At 31.2% G+C, this 16823-nt stretch overlaps 8 protein-coding genes across 8 annotated transcripts; 5 read left to right on the top strand and 3 right to left on the bottom strand.

Moving 5' to 3' along the window:
• Positions 1-1014: 1014 nt before the first annotated feature.
• Positions 1015-4236, top strand: ASCRUDRAFT_7131 (uncharacterized protein; the record flags this gene model as incomplete). Its single annotated transcript, XM_020191918.1, has 1 exon — positions 1015-4236. One exon carries the CDS (start codon positions 1015-1017, stop codon positions 4234-4236), a length of 3222 nt encoding a protein of 1073 aa, XP_020048889.1.
• An 866-nt stretch (positions 4237-5102) lies between these two features.
• ASCRUDRAFT_19921 (endonuclease III domain-containing protein) lies at positions 5103-5786 on the top strand (the record flags this gene model as incomplete). The annotated part of the gene is made up of 1 exon (XM_020189609.1): positions 5103-5786. A coding segment is annotated over one exon (684 nt), but the record flags the coding sequence as incomplete, so codon positions are not given.
• Positions 5464-7583, bottom strand: ALG1 (chitobiosyldiphosphodolichol beta-1,4 mannosyltransferase). The gene has a single exon (XM_020192876.1). It carries the CDS (start codon positions 7241-7243, stop codon positions 5930-5932), a length of 1314 nt encoding a protein of 437 aa, XP_020048887.1. The 5' UTR covers positions 7244-7583; the 3' UTR covers positions 5464-5929.
• A 987-nt stretch (positions 7584-8570) lies between these two features.
• Positions 8571-10255, top strand: ASCRUDRAFT_7128 (uncharacterized protein; the record flags this gene model as incomplete). The annotated part of the gene is made up of 2 exons (XM_020191913.1): positions 8571-8817; positions 9963-10255. The coding sequence occupies 2 exons, from the start codon at positions 8571-8573 to the stop codon at positions 10253-10255; spliced, it is 540 nt and encodes a 179-aa protein (XP_020048886.1).
• A 186-nt stretch (positions 10256-10441) lies between these two features.
• On the bottom strand, positions 10442-10771 carry ASCRUDRAFT_7127 (uncharacterized protein; the record flags this gene model as incomplete). Its single annotated transcript, XM_020191909.1, has 1 exon — positions 10442-10771. The coding sequence occupies one exon, from the start codon at positions 10769-10771 to the stop codon at positions 10442-10444; it is 330 nt and encodes a 109-aa protein (XP_020048885.1).
• A 610-nt stretch (positions 10772-11381) lies between these two features.
• On the bottom strand, positions 11382-14456 carry TPD3 (protein phosphatase 2A structural subunit TPD3). The gene is made up of 2 exons (XM_020192875.1): positions 14000-14456; positions 11382-13883 (listed from the first exon to the last, which is right to left on the bottom strand). Exons 1-2 carry the CDS (start codon positions 14123-14125, stop codon positions 11592-11594), a joined length of 2418 nt encoding a protein of 805 aa, XP_020048884.1. The 5' UTR covers positions 14126-14456; the 3' UTR covers positions 11382-11591.
• A 366-nt stretch (positions 14457-14822) lies between these two features.
• ASCRUDRAFT_7125 (putative phosphomutase) lies at positions 14823-15914 on the top strand (the record flags this gene model as incomplete). The annotated part of the gene is made up of 1 exon (XM_020191906.1): positions 14823-15914. One exon carries the CDS (start codon positions 14823-14825, stop codon positions 15912-15914), a length of 1092 nt encoding a protein of 363 aa, XP_020048883.1.
• Positions 15915-16283: 369 nt separating this feature from the next.
• On the top strand, positions 16284-16634 carry GRX8 (glutathione-disulfide reductase GRX8; the record flags this gene model as incomplete). The annotated part of the gene is made up of 1 exon (XM_020191665.1): positions 16284-16634. The coding sequence occupies one exon, from the start codon at positions 16284-16286 to the stop codon at positions 16632-16634; it is 351 nt and encodes a 116-aa protein (XP_020048882.1).
• Positions 16635-16823: the final 189 nt, after the last annotated feature.

Genomic DNA, 16823 nt, shown 5'->3' with positions numbered 1-16823 from the left:
GAATGATTTCTGATTGGCTGACTGTCTTCTGTGTAAAAGCAAAATATTTCAGCTTTTTCAATTTTCCTTCGCTGCTTTTACTTCAAAGTTGAAATCCTTTTGCCTTTTCTCATTAAATTCGAATCTTTTTCAGTGAATTCGAAAGCTAATCTCAAACTTATTTTTAGCTTACTTTCGATTCTAGTGAAAGTAGACCTTTTTGCCCAAGCAGATTGGTTATCTGCTGCGAGAAGTGGAAATTCCTTGGTGGAAATGGAATAGTTATTACGACCACTGTTTAATACTCACGAATTTTCCCATCGATACCAAATATTCTTTTGGATCCCTTTGGCTTTTTTTCAACTTCTTTTAGCTTCCTTTGGGGTTTGCTTGAGATTTGCTTGAGACTTCTGTGGGATTTCTATGAGATTCCTTTTTTGTTTCTTTAGCTGTTTGCACTTTTTTTACCCCCTTATCAAAATATTCAAAGCATTTCACCTGTTTTTTTATCAATCTTTTAGTAAAAAATATAAAATTCGAAATTAAATTCGTTTTTTTAAGTTAAAGATTATGCTAACTAATTTTTGTTAATATTTTCAGATGCATAAGATTTAATAATAATTACAATAATTACATTAACTACAATAATTAAAATAATTACAATAATTAATATTTCCAATATTTCCAATATTTCCAATGTGTCCAAAATTCATTACTTTAAGCTGCTAATTCTATTTTCAAGTTTATTTCATGTTAAAGCACTATTACTTATAAAAAGATCTCTTTTTCCCATATTTGTCTTTATTGAGTTTTAGAATGACCTTTAAACATACTATCCTATATATATACTCATAGCTTGTTCCCAGATTTAACCTCCTCTCACTTTCACTCTCACTTTCAATTTTCATTTGCAAACTATTGCCCGAAATAACTGCCCAAGAAATAGCTATCATAGTAACTATAATACCAACAAAAAAAGTATCAAAAGGAGTAACTAAAATATTTCCCACATCTAATCGATAACCTATTTTTCAAATGTCAAAATTTGGGGTTCTTCGCAATCCTGACCTTGAAGTCGAAACTAATTCCAGAGCAAAAGAAATCTACGACTGTTTATCTGTTACTTTATTCAACAATTTTTTTGGTTTCACTGACCAACCTGATCTCACTTTGTTAAAGGCCCATGATGACCTCGTTTTACAATATTTTTATTACAAGTACGATGAAAACTATCTAGTCTCCTGCCTTGAGATCTTGGAAAACTCTTATTTATACCCTGATCATAAAATCAAAACTTACCTATCTTTTGAACTTTATAACTATGTTGTAGATTACTGGAATCCTAAATCTAAAAAATATTTCAGAACTAATATCAACGATATAGAGTACATTAAAAGCGATATCACAACCAAGATTTTCAAAAATGTTGTCAATTCAAATAATTTCAATGACTACGATAACTCCCATGTTACTCGTAATAGCAATAGCCAAAATATTACAAACAATCCATTCAATTTTCAAAACCAAAACAAAATCCCCAATTTCACTCCTTATCTCGACTCATCCCAAAAAGAGCTTATCATTCAAAGAATATCAAATATCGTTTCATACTATTGTTTCTGTTTGGATCATGGTGAAAAAACCTTTGAATCAAACGATATTAACTTAATTCATAATAACTTATACTTAGCCTTCATCTATATGATTTTAAACTCAAAAAATATCGACTTTCAAAACCTCTATAATAACTATATCAGCTTGAACAATAATTCCTTCAATATTCATAATATTGGCTATGGTTATCTATTTCTCACTAAAGAAACTTTATCCTCCATTAAATCTTTATCCTCCTCAAATTCAAGTTATATTAACACTCTAAACACAAAAGAAAATAAAAGAAATTTCAGTATAATCTATCTTGTGCTAGTCACTTTTTCTAACATCATGTTTGGTTTAAATCAAATTATAATCAATGAGGTTAATAATAATAATAATAATAACAGCGCTAGCACCAGCAACAGTAGTAGTAGTAATAATAATAACAACAATAATAACAATCCTTTTTTTGATACTAATGATTCCAATGAAGTTAATTATTACTATTACAATCACGATAACGCAGAACATATCCATAGTAATACCAATGATGAGAACACCAGCAACAATGATACAAACAATAATTATAATCATAATCATAATCATAATCATAATAATAACAATAATAATAATAATAATAATAATAATAACAGCAACATATCTTTTCCAACTTTATTAACAATAATTTTTGAAAAAACTAAAATTATTCAAACAATTCAAATTCTTTATCCCAAATTTTATGAGCTAGCAATCTTAATACTAAATTCAACAAATGATGTTCATCTAATCTCCTCAAATCATTTGATTAATCAAGAATTATATTATTTTATCAAAATCATCTTATCAACAATTAATCCAATATACTTTCTAACTTTTCAAATGGATTCAATTCTTAGTCCTTGGTTAGATTTAAATATTGAATTTTTGAAAAAACTTATTGAGTTGCAAAATACAAATAATGAATTATGGGTCAAATCAACTCATATGATTTTAAATAATATTTCTCTTTTATTGAATTGTATTTCAATTAACTTGCCGACAATTAAATTGAAAAATCCCTTCTTTTATCAGACTTTTGTCAATGAGTATTTAGAAGAAATATTAGATACCTATTTAATATTATTCAAATCATTAAAAATTAACCCCAAAAAACTTTCAAAGATTAAATTCATGATCAATTTCACAATTTTAAAAAGTCTCTTTATTATAGTAAAATCCGAAAAAAATTTAAAACTTTTAAAGAAAGCTGATCAAAGTTTTTATGAATTGTTAAATTTTTGTTATAAAGTCTGTATTCCAACAAACTCTCTTTTTCAAAAATTAAAATCAAATCCTTTGGAGTACTTTGAAAGATTAAATGTCAAATATTCAGTTTTATATACAAATTTTGTGCCATTTACCGAAATCGATTCTGCTTCTCTTGAAAAATCAGTCAAATTTATCAAATACAAATTCCAAAAGCTAAATAAATTCCAAAAGGAAAATTATTGCAACATGGAAACCATCGAAATTGCAAAAAGAAAAGAAAGTTTATTGGTAGTTTTGGACTTGATTTTAAACAATTTTGTTAGCAAAAATGAGGATTTCTTTGAAAAATATAAGATTTTTGATGAAAATTTTATAAGCAACATAATATTGGGATGTTTTAATTCAAATTTTGAATTTTTAAGACTAAGGGCATTTGAAATCTTTAAACAATTTTCAAGCTTTAAATTTGAACCAAATTCCAAAGCATTTGAAAAACTCATCAATGTTATTTTTAACAATATATATTATATTAAGGATGAAAAGTACTTTTCATTTAATAGCTCATTATTGGTAAGACTTGAGATACTATCGACACTTGACTATCTTATCAACAGTAATAAAGAATTTAAAAAATATTTTTTTTCACATCTTCATTTGATATTTTATTTGCTTCTTGAAGATTATGTTGGAACAGAGGATGAAAAATGTGAAGAAAATGCAAAGGTTTTAACGGATGATAAACTAAACAAAATTATTGTCTCTAAAAGCTATCAATTTGAGACTTTTGAGTACAATTTTATGCTTCTAATCGAAGCTATATTTGACAAATATGAAAGCGAGTTGAATGTTCAGTCCAATCATCTTGAATTTATTGATAAATTAAACTTGCTTTTCATTAAATGCATGACTGGTGAAGATCTACCCAACTATTCAAAGTACTATCAAAAAATTGATGAAGACGATATAATTGAGCATCTTAGGACCTTTAAAATCAACAAAAAGAGACTTAAAAATTCCTTCACATTAAAACGCAAGGCCAATTTCATTTTCAATATAATATACAAATTAATCAACAATGTGGTCCTTCAAAAGTATCTGCCAGAATTATCCACCAACGATGATACCACTCACTATGGAAATCACTATCAAAACAGTAATTATGTGTACAGCAACTTCAACGACCACAACCCCATTAGAGCTGCTGATACAGAGAGTGTAGCAAAAGTCGATGAAGACGATCAAGAACTAATCAATGAGCAGTTGAGAAAATGTGGACCAATGATGAAGATAATTATCTTTAATAAGTTGTTGGGTGATTTTCCCCAGGCTTTGAAACTATTATTCAGACTCTCAAGGTTGTTGCAAATCAGACCCAATTCGACCAATGATGACAATTTCATCAATCTTTTTTAATACCCTTTATGTTTTATCTTTTAATTATGATTTTTTTTGATATAATTCTTCTTGTTTTGTTAAAAAATTTATATGACCGTATTCTTATACTATATTATTTATAATTTCAATTTTCTTTCGTATTTTATAATATATATCATTTGTACCCATAAGAACAAACAATTGCAAAATCTGAAAACCAAGATTTTGTCAAGTATAACCCACAAATACAGGCTTTGGTGTAGAGGAATTTCTGTTTAAGACTATTGCTGATTGCCGATTTCTCTTCATTTACGTATAATTTGGAGAAATGATTTCCTGAAACAAAACACTGATTATTGAATAATAGACAGCCTTGCAAAGCAAAAGAAGGCTATTTCTTCAACAACAGAGTGATTTCAGCAAAACCAGCTAATAAAAAGCCATATCTGGGTCTTGTCGACATGTTTTCTGTGATAAAAAACCCAGCAAGTGAAGAAGTATTGAAGTTTAGATTTGCTTCACTTTCCAGTTCCGCTGAAAGCCAATCATCAGCATCTTTTTACAAATCAACCATTTGAAGAGATTTTCCAATGTCTCTTTTGACAAATTTGAGCAAGATCTGCAAAACAAACCTGGGGACAATGGCGTTGACAGTCAGAAGTTCACAGAGATTGCAGTCGAAGAGAGTAGTAAGCCAATATTTCATCAAAAAAGAAGACCCAGATGGAAAACCTGAAAGTCCCCCCATTGATGATATGGCAGTCAAACATAAAACGACAAAAAGAAGAAAAATAGCCAAACTAGACATCAAGATTGAAGAGGAAGAGAGTCGTATTCCTCAAAACATTAAAACTAAAACAATTGAAAAGGTGACCAAAAAGAAGATCAAAGATAACGAGAAAGTGCCAATTCCTGCTAATTTTCATGAGATATATGAAGCAGTAAAAGAGTCAAGGTCTCGTACCCCAGCTCCTGTAGATACTGTTGGATGTGCAATACTACCAGTGACATTATCTAAGGAATACAATTACAAGCTAAGTCCTCAGAACTATCGATTTCAAACAATGATTTCCTTGATGCTTTCGGCGCAAACTAAAGACGAGATTAATTACTATGCGATGAATAACATAACAAAGTATCTTGTTAACGAAAAGAATTCACCTGATGGAATAACAATTGAATCAATGATTGATCTCGATGAAAGCAAGCTAGATGAATTGATATTTAAAGTTGGTTTTCATAAGAGAAAGGCATCATTTATTAAGAAAACCTGTGAAATTGTGAGAGATAAATTTGGTAGTGAGATTCCTAAAAACATTACTGATATTACAAGTTTACCAGGAATTGGGCCTAAGATGGGATACTTGTTACTACAAAGTGCATGGGGGATCATAGATGGAATAGGAGTTGATGTACATGTTCATAGGTTAGCAAACCAATGGAATTGGGTCAAATCCAAAAATCCAGAAGGAACTAGAGAGCAATTAGAGAGTTGGCTTCCCAAGAACTTATGGACTGAATTTAATCCCAATTTAGTTGGATTTGGGCAAACTATTTGTGGATCAAGAGGCAAGAAATGCAATTTATGCCCATTAGGAATCGAAGAAAAGTATAAAGGATTATGTAAAAGTGTCAATAAGAAGTTGGTACAAAGTATTCAAAAGGGAAGAAATGGTATAAAAGAAGAAAAGGAGAAAAAAGTAGAGGAGAAAGAAATGAATTGATTAATTAATTAATTTATAATTTTAGATAAAGACTTTGACCAATTTTTATTCCATGATTTTTGGCTCTCAAGCATCGCGCCCTTTTTGATTTTATTATAGATTTGATCATCTGTGAAAAGTTCCAATAATTTATCAAAAATATTCATTGGTTGTAAATCAACAGCAAAACCGTTTTCGCCATCTTTAATCAATTCACTTAAAGATTTGAAATTCAAAGCAATTACAGGAATACCAGTTCCAAACATATCTAGAATTTTCATTGGTAAATCAAGACCTGAAGACGAAGTATGAAGTGAAATTCCAAGATCAGATAATGATAGAATAGTCGCATAATCTTCATAAGAGAGCCAAAAGTTTTTTATAATAATATTTGAAGAAAAATTGAAATTCTTTATAGAATTTAGAAATTGGGATTTCAATGGGCCCTTCCCAGTCACTATAAGATATAATTTAGGTAAATATGGATGTTTTGGATTAGATTGATTATTTAGATAATAAACATCATATAATTTAAGAGAACTTAGTAGCAAATTCAAATCTTCATCAGGAGTAAAAGAAGTTGAAGTTATGATAATTTTATCTTTCTCAAAATCAAAATGTGAGTCAATTATTTGTTGATTTTTGAAAATATGATCAAAATTGGAATTGTTATTAATTATATTTAATCTTTCATCATTAGATGAGACCGGTTTAAATTTATTTGAATCAGCTCTATCGTATAGAACAAAAATCTTGTTTGGAGTAAAATTAAAAGAGTTGATCAAAAAATTTTTCAAGTTGTTTGTAACAGTTAAATGATAATCGGCGAATCGACCAAAGAATAATTCGTAAAATCTTGCAAATTTGACTATCGGATTATCAAAAGCATTATCATATTTCAAAGCTAAAATGGAGTAACCCAAATTGTGCCAATCAATTATCAATTCAGTTGATCTTGAAAAGATTTTAATGTATAGTAAAATGATAAAAAAAAGTGGAATATTGGGAGGATTTTGAATTAAAATGTAATCGAAATTCTTAAAATTGAACAATAATTTGAATACATGGAAAATCTGAAACAACACCTTTTTGATTGAAAACAAAAGAAACGTTTTTTGGCTCCTATCGTTGCCATTGTTTGAGTAAATAGGTATATCATTGATATTTATGTTGATGTTGTCAACCAAATCAGAGGACAAATTAGACTGTACGTAACCACACAACTCGACATTGAAATTGAATTTGGCAAAGGATAGAGCATGGTAGCACATTCGAGGAGAATGGCCTAAATCCCCAAGCACCACAATGGCAATATTTCTCTTGATGTTTGAGTATCTGTTCATGAGTTTTGTTCTTTTGGAGGGAGAGTGGAAATAGGGAAGGATGACATAGAATATGATGGGAGAAGCGAGATAAAAGGCTATCAAGAGCTTAACAAGAACGTGCATCGTCAGAACAATAAACCACTCACAAAACCAGCAACAGAAGAAGCAGAAACAGCAGAAACAGGAGTAAAAGAGGAAGAGGAAGAGGAAGCAGAAACAGCACAAGCAACAAGAAATAGTTCGGAAATAGCTGGAAAAGCTCTTTTCCGGGAGTCGAACCGGTGCTTTTCTAAAGGCGTTTTTTCTTCGGTTTTCTCGAATGCTTTTTTGATTATTAAAGAACTGCTTTCATTCTTTGCTTGATAACGATGGGCTAATGTTGGATAGGACAAGATAGAGCTGGTGCTCCAGATGCCACTTGTGTGTGGAATGGCTGTTCTTTCATCAATGCATCGACGTATTTCATGATGGAATAGAACCTTTCGTCTAAAGTAATTCCAAATTCATGTTTTACTGTTATATATCCTACATCAAGCAGCTGTGAAACAAAACCTTTGTTTCTCAATAAAGTTAAATGGTTGGTTTCATTTCAAGTCGCGTCATTACCAAATCCACTTTGCATAGATATTTGGTATGTTTCGAATATTCTTTTAGTTGTTGTTAAGAGGATATTGCCTGTGCGAAGTAGTTGTTTTGAGACACATTTTGGCCATATGAACCAAGACATCAAGCAACAGTTTGATGCAAAATGTCGCTAACAGTCTCATGATTTCAGCTGTTTCTAAATAAATCTGATAGCTGCTGGCAGATTAGCGAACAAATAATCAAAATTATCTTTCGGGCTTTTGATTTGACAACTGCTATGATTCAATCAAAATCGTATTTATTTTCTTTTTGTTTTTGATTAAGTTTTAACGATTGTTTTTTCAGCTTCCTGATTTCTAGGTCCATCTCTTTCTTCCACAGGATCTTCAAAACCAATTTACAAATGCTAAAAGCATATTTGTTAAAATATTTCATCTTTATGATAATTTAAACTAAAAATACCCCCACTACCATTAGCAGGTATAAACCTTTGAGTAATGAAATGAGCTATTGAAACCATGTTAAGTCTTTCTACCTTTTTTCCCATTCCATTTGAAATTGTTTAATTTCAATTTTTCTTCAGGAAATTAAGAAATAACTTTATCAAGATGATCGCATTGTTTTCTCTAATTGATCTTGTCCTTTGACTTTATCTAGAAGAATTAGCTAAAATTTTGAAAGCTAATTTGATTAAACCATGAATGCTCTCTTATTTTGTTTCATTTTTTTGATTTGAAAATAAAAATCAAACATCTCAATTATGCTCATAAAGAAAACCAATGCTCGATGTCCATTAAAACTTAAAACTTTGGGCTTCCTTGTATTCAAAAAGATAGCTTTATTTTCTTTTTACAAAAATTCTTTGGAGATTTTTAGATACTGTTGGAATGATGACTTTATTGAAAATCTTTGCATTTCTAAAATTTTATTTGATAATGATAGCATAAACATTAATTCTGAATACAAATTAGATTGCAATTATAAACACAACAATAATAAAAGATGTGGTATTATTTATATCAGGATTGCCTTTTAGTTGCCATATATTGCAGATAAATAACTACACTTTTTTCTTTTACTTTAGTAGAAATTGATTCAAAATTTATGATTACTATAAAAATTTAACCATTTGGTAAATTCGTTGGATTTAATATATTCTCAAATCTTCTGTCATTACAAGTTTTTTGTTATTATTCTTTATCAGTGATGCAAATTCAAGTGCTTCCATACTATTATTCAATATTTTCCAATATTTTCCAATATTTTCTAATATTCTGAAAATTCTAAATAATACTGGTTTTGAGAATTATTTGATTTTCTATAACGTAGATAAAAACTTTAAATTGAATTTGATAATTTTCTGATCTTAACAGTTTTATCATCTTATGATTTTAAAACTTTCATAGTGATAAAAATGGATAAACTTTCTACGTTTTCTTGATTTTTTTATTCTTTGTTTTGGGCAAGAAATAATTAGAAATTTAAATTTTAGGTATACATGGATTGCGTATACTTGAATTATAATAATTATTTTTTTCATTTCAATTCATAAACGTAAATGACTATTTTAGAGTTTTTATTCTCTACTCAAGTTATTCGACGCTTATAAAGGGAAATACACAATAATATCAAAGTTTTAATTTTTTTTGATTCCGATGCAACTATTTCTGTTATTATTTTTATTATTTTTATTTTTATTATTTTTATTATAATAATAATGGTATGCTAAATGTAGGTTTTGTTCATCAGCTTTTTTATTATTTTTGGTTCTAGTATTATTCTCTATTGTACTTTTCACTCAATTAAAGGAAAATCTTTTTTTCATACACTTTTAAAAACCATATGCGTTAGCACTTTTACTGTTCAGAACATCAAAAATAAGCAAATAGCAAAATAAAAATCTCCAACTACATTTGTAAATACAAACTATGGAAATCAACCTCAGAGAGGTTGTTTCATGCAAAAAAATGCACAAATATATAAAATCTGTATCCCTTTCCGAAATAGGAAATAGACTTTATCTTTGAAATATCAACAACACTGAAAATTATAACAAGAAAATTGTAAGTTGATAATATTAAAGATTAATTGTGATGTACCATGATAAAGAAACTAAACAACCTTTAACTTTCTTCAGTAAACCTGCCCACAGTGAATTCTCATACCACTAAAATCAATGTTTTTGTTAATATGCTGCTAAATGGCTATCCTTTGAATGACAAAATTGGATTTTTGGTAACAGCACATTTAATAATCTCGTTAAAAGAAATTGCTTTGATATTTAATATAAACAAAAAACAAACTCAACAGCTTTTAAAAATATCAAATTATAGGTTAAGAAATTTTCTTTCAGCAGAACTTCTAAACCCGGTAGAAAATTCCAAAAATCTGAAACAAGTTTTCTTAAAAAATAAGAAATCTAAAATTAACCAAAATGATTCTTGATCACAAGAAAATAAAAATATAATACATCTAGATTGAGTACAGTTTTGGAACAAACTCCAAATTTATCTGGATAACAGTTTCATACAGAGCTTGAAAAATATTAAACTAAAAAATATTAAACTAAAACATATTTATAAAACAATATAGAAAATAGCAAATATAAAAATTCCATATAATTCAAACTACTTATATGGTAGAAAGCCAATCGTCCTGATTAAATTCTCTTTGGTATTTGATTTTTGAAAAATAAATCTCTGATTCAACTATTATTCTATTATCAAATTCGTCATCATTACTATCAGAATCATCAAATTCAAAATTATTAAATTTCAATGCATCGTAATAGCTTCCTTTGACCGTTGGAGTAACATTTAAATTTTTAAAATACGCATTAGGTTGTATTTTCGCTAACTCATTCATTTTATTTGCAAGTTTATTGAATTTAATGAAACTTGACTTTATAGCGTATTGGATCAATGAAAAATCTATGTGAATTAATAAGATGAGAATTAACATCGTCAATAAAACCAGCGCCAGCACCATTTTCTTTTTTTATTCTTTTATCTTTTGAACTGGAAATTGCTTTACAAGATCATGAATTTATGCGGAACTAAGACCCATTATATAAATAAACAAAATATCGATAGTTCCACCACAGCTAGATCAATTATTGTTTTATTGTTGTTTGCTTTTTTTGATTGTTTGCTTTTTTTGATTGTTTGCTTTTTATTTGCTATTTTGTGTTGGATCAAAAAAGTAGAAACCAGTCATGTGGGACAACGCGTAATTGCGTCAATATGCATTGAAACCTTAATTATCTACATTTGATCTGGTTGGAATTTTGAGATTTGAGATTTGAAGTTATTTGATATCAGTGAAAGGTAATAGTTAATTTTATTATAAATTAAAGACTTGTTTCTTTTCAAGTGATAAATAATAGTAATAAAAACAATGATTGTGAAAATGAAATTGAGTATTCAGACTGACTAAAATTATTAAAGAAGAAAATAAAATAAGGAAAAACAGTAACATGGCATATAAAAATTAAAAGTGAAATAAAAAAAAATAATCACAGAAAATAAAATTCAAAAATGAATAATAAAAAAAAAGATTAGGTAATTAGACTATAAAATAAGTATGTAAATAGCATATAACAAAAATTTTTTTTCTAGATTAGTAAATTTCTAATATTGAATTTGTCTTTATTTTAAATTTTTAAAAAAAATCCCAAGAGCTTTTATAAATTTATTTTTTCCAATTTTTCCAATTATTTCACTTTAATGTTATTTTATTGTTATTTTTTATTGTTTTTTTTGAAAGATTTAAGATTAGCTAGCTATTTTGGGCTTTCAGTATTTTCTTGTATCTTTGAATCTTTTTTGTTGAATTCACTTAAAATAGTTTGAACAGCATTGAGACTTTTATTTGAAAAGAATCTAACATCTTCATCTTTATCGGATGCTAGTTGAGTTAAAGTTTTCACAATTTGAGTATTTATAATGTTTAAGTATTTTTCAATGTCTTCAGGAGAGTCATCAACTTTTAGTTTACTTGGATCTTCTTTTTTATCGTTTTCATTTATGTTGTTAGTATTATTGTTAATATTATTGTTTTCAAGAATGCTGAAGGAGTTGATATTTTTATTAACATTTTCCAAATTGTCGTCAGCACTATTGTTTTCGGAAAACTTGTTTAATAAGACTTGAGTGATTGTTAATAAAGTTGTTGCAACGTTAAATCTAATATTTGCAACATCATCTTTAGCATTTTTCAAGATGAAAGGCAAGATATCATTTATGATTAAGTCTTTGTCATTAGCAAGAGCAATTGTTAAACTCTTCAAGGTGAATAAACAAGTGATCCTGTAGATAAAGTTGTTCATTAACGAGCTACTTAATTCATCAAAGGTATCGTCAAATAGGACACCTGTATCCGTTCTATTTTGAATTACTTGGTTATGAAGTTGATTTTGGGTGACTTCGCCTTGGTTTTCAAATAGTTCTGGGTTTTGCAATCTGTAACTTTCCAAGATTTCATTATTTAAGATTTTTTTAATAACTTCAGTTTTAGCCCATTCAGCGCCAAAGATTTCAGTTAATTGTTTTAGGTTATTAACAGCGGCATTACGAATTGAATAAACAGAGTCCCACAACCAAGACAATGATAAAGAGCCCAATTCTCTGTTAAAAAAAGTGATACCTAGTTGTTTTGCCAATAGCGGGATGTGTTTGATGATGGCCAATCGAACTCTCCATTGTTTGTCTTTAGCTAGTTCAGTGATTGCAGGTAACAAGCTGTTTGATAGTAATTTGATGCCAATAACGTCATTGACAACGGTTAGTTTTGATATGATGTTCAATCTGACTTCTGGAAAGTCGTCCTTTAGCATTGATAAGAAGATTGGTAAAAGTGAGTTAGTTGTGTGAGTTTTGCCCAATAGGGGAGCTAAACCTGTTATTTCGCTTGCTAGGGAGCTTCTAACGGCTTCATTTTTATCATTAGCTAATTCAACGACGTGATAGATCATTCTATTTATTATGATTTCCTTTGAGGGTATTAATTTTGAGAAGTCAGTTAGCTGTTTTGAAATGGCTTTTCTAACTTCTGCTTCGTTGTCTTGCATTAGAGAGATAAATTGAGGAAGCAATTTGAGTTTGATGTCGTCGGAGCTGTAATAGAGGGCAATTTTTTGGAATTTATCAGCAATCATGTAACGAACTCTCCAGCTTTCATCGGTGCATAGTTTTAAGAAGATTTCTAGCAAGTCTTGGTTGTGAGAAGAGTCTTCTTTGTGGTGGTTGAAGTAGTTGAGGATCGATATTAATACGTCGACGGACAAGAATTTGACAGAGTCTTGTTCGTCGTTTGTTAGGGAGTTGAACATTTGAAAGATCAATTCCCAATCATTGTTATTTGGGGGGTCAGGGAGAGATATAGGATGGGTGTCGTTTTTATCGGTGATAGTTAGGTTATTGTCATCTATTTTGAGATTATCGGTGTCGTCAGCAGTGTTGGCCTCTAGGTTGTTGATGTTGCTATTTTCGAGGTTATTTTGAGTGTTTTTGTTTTTGTTTTGATGCAAGCTTTCTAGTTGAGACAATAGGTCTATTAAATTTGATAAATGGTTACCGGCAGCTCTTTTGACCATTGGAGAATCATCTTGGATTAGTTTCAAGTAAGCGGACAAAAGGTTTTTTCTTTTGGTTGAGTCGACTTTGATTAAAACTGATCGGAAGAGGCCACAGGAAGCTACTCTTGAGGAAAACCAATCGCCTTGAGATAGTTGCGAGATTAGATTTAGGAAATCGTTATTGATTTGGTTTTGGGATAGGATTGTGGCCAAGTCGTTTAATGAATTAATTGCCTTGTCTCTAACAATAGGCTCTTCCATTGAGCACAAAATTTGTAGGATTGGTAGTAAAATAGTAGCGTAGCTGGGGCCACCCAAGTAATTTACGAAATTCGAGTTTAGTTTTTCAGCTAAAACAGCAAAGACTTCTTCTTCGTCATCTTGGGCGACATCTTGAAGAAAAGGGATTAGTTCGTTTCTAGCTCTTTCAGGACCAAGAGCAATTGCAATGGTATCTAAACGTTGGGTTGCAAGGACACGAGTTTGAACATCATCATGCTAACAAGAAAAAGAAGAAGAAGAAGAACAGAAAAAAAAAAAAGGGAAAAAATGGGTTAGTACAAAGAACAGATAAGAGGTGAAAATACGGAATGTGGGAAAGTGAAGGCACATACTTTTAGTTCATCCATTAACAAAGCCAAAGGATATAATATTTCATTGATCGAATCATTCTGAGATTGATCGCTGTCTTGGAGTTGGAGCTGATCGTGCTGGTTTAATTGAGACTGTTGAAATTCCATGCTGAAAATGTAAAAACACCCTTGGTAGAGAAAAGGCAGTGATTGCTGGAAGGAAGTGGAACCAGAAGGAGGTCAGAATAGGACAAGGGTTAGAGTGGGAAAGGACGACTCAGACAAACTGGCGATTCTGGGGGTGGTTTGGAGGTGTAGCTGCTGCTGCTGCTGCGATAAGAAAGGAGACAGGAAGAAGAAGCAGTGCTGGAGCAGGATCAGAATGCAGCGTGAAATAAGCTCAGGAGAAAAATTTGAATAGGATTATGTAAGACCGGTTTCAGCTGGGGAATTCGCCCTTTTAGGCGGGGCCCTTGTGCAGCAGTGGCAGCAGCACCGCCAGCAGCACCGCCACACCGGGCAGCACAAGCAGCTGAGGCACCAGAGGCAGCACAGACAGCTGTTGCTGCGCTGTCCGTTCCACAGGGGTCCGCAATAGGGTTGGGTGCGGGGTCTGGAAGCAAGGGGTCTGTGTTGCCACCCACAGTGATGGTTTTCGCACACAGACGCAGGTTCAGAGCGATATAAGACCAGCCCAACCCAAGGGTCGCGAAGAGGCCACCGGCTGCCAGGGTTGAGTCGTAATTGTTGATCCATGATACTTTACAATACACATCTACGTCGTCTTTCTTTCTTGTTCTCTGTTTCGCTTGTTTGTACAGCGTTGCTTTTGCTGCTTGTTTTTTTTCTGCTGAACCATCTTGCAATGACCATTGGCACCAACAAGAGCTCCATCGAGGAGCTCAACAAGAACATCGACGATCCTAATTTCATCTCCCAAAACAATCACAATTTCTTGCAGTACAGCCAGGCTGACATCGTCGATGCCTACAAGGCCAATGACGAGCAACGACAGACCTATTTGGACGAGCTCAACAAGCTCAGGGACGAAAGAGACCCCTCCACAAACAAGTTCAAACGACCTTGGGATTTTGAGATTGTTCAGGGCTTTTTCAAGCAATCTGACAACAGCACAGACGACTTACAGTTTGACTACATCAAGGAAAACTTTGGTCTCATAAAACCCACCTGGAAATCTCTTATCGACGAGATCAACAACCTTAATAACGACCCAGCACACTCAAACTTGGTCACCTATAAGTTAATCTTTTGTGCAAGACATGGCCAGGGATGGCACAATTTTGCTATCGATAAATATGGTATAGAGGCCTGGGATAACTATTGGTCTTTACTTGATGGCGATGGCAATTTAACTTGGGCTCCTGATCCTTTTTTAACTCCCATTGGAAAATCCCAAGCTAAATCAAACAATAAAGCATGGCTAGATCAGATTAATAATCATAATTGTCCAACTCCTCAAGCTTTTTACTCCTCTCCGTTCACAAGATCCTGTCAAACTCTTATTGGTACTTGGGAAAATATCGTCGACTTGAAAAATGACTCAACTTGTAACCCACTAATTAAAGAGGACTTGAGAGAAACCATCGGTCTACATCTATGTGATAAGAGATCAAACAAGACAACAATCCTAAACCGTTTTGCCAAACATGGTTTCAAAATCGAACACAATTTCCAAGAACAAGATGTCTACTACAAATCCGACTGGAGAGAACCTTTGTACCAGCAATCCTTAAGAATCAACAATTTCCTAAACTACTTGTTTGAAAAAGACTTTGATCTAGCCCCTTCCAAAAAGGACGTCTTTATAAGCACCACAACCCACTCTGGAACAATAAAGGCTTTCCTAATTGCTTCAAACCATCGAAACTTTGCCATCAGCACTGGAGGCATGATTCCGATCTTGGTCAAAGGCACAAGAAGATCCGATGATCTATAGTCCCAATCACCCACTTCCATACTTCCATACTTAAATACGTTAATAAATAAAATACACGTCTCATCCATTCATTCAACAATCTTCCCTCAAAATTATCTCATCCATTTTCTTTTCCTCTCAACGAATCAATTTGCCCCAAAGCAAGAAAAAGTGTGGTTCATGCATTCTAATGCGCATATGCATGTTCCGAATCACTGGCTTTTTCTCAATATATTTCTGATGAGCTCCATCAAATCATCTTCAATTAAAACATATAATTTTCATTCTCATCTTCATTCTCATCTTCATCTTTATCTTCATCCTCATTCCCTTAATTTTCTTAACTCTCTTAACTCTCTTCATTATTCATAACAATATTCCACAATAAACATGTCTGAAAAATACACAAAAGCTGCTAACAAATTCATTGCCGACAATAAGTACTTTATGATCTCTAAATCTTGGTGCCCTGATTGCCATTATGCTTATAGAATATGGGAAAAATATAAAGTCTCAGATAAATTCTTCATCCTCGAATTAGACAAGATATCTAATAAAGACCAAGCAATCAACCTAGAAAAGGCTTTCACTAAAATCATTGGTCAAAAGTGGGTCCCTTCTATTTTTTTCAATGGTCTTTATTTTGGTAATGAACAAACTTTAAAAAAATTGGAGCAAGATGGTTTATTAAAACAAAGATTCATTGAAGTTGGTTTAATCAATTCTTCCCCAAATTTATAACAATTACAAACTACAAACTGCAAACTAAATTACTAACTGCTTAGTAGAAACCTTACCTATAGATATATTGATGTGTATTCATACTGTATTTGTATATGTAGATGTAGATATAGATGTATATATTTTGATATATGATAAATGATATTTGATAATTGATATATCATGAATTTTTTTTTAATTAATCATTGA

The sequence above is a fragment of the Ascoidea rubescens genome (assembly GCF_001661345.1).
Source record: "Ascoidea rubescens DSM 1968 unplaced genomic scaffold ASCRUscaffold_3, whole genome shotgun sequence".
NCBI lineage: Eukaryota > Fungi > Ascomycota > Saccharomycetes > Ascoideales > Ascoideaceae > Ascoidea > Ascoidea rubescens.
The sequence above is the reverse complement of the archived record's forward strand: the minus strand, read 5'-3'. Positions and strand labels throughout refer to the sequence as shown.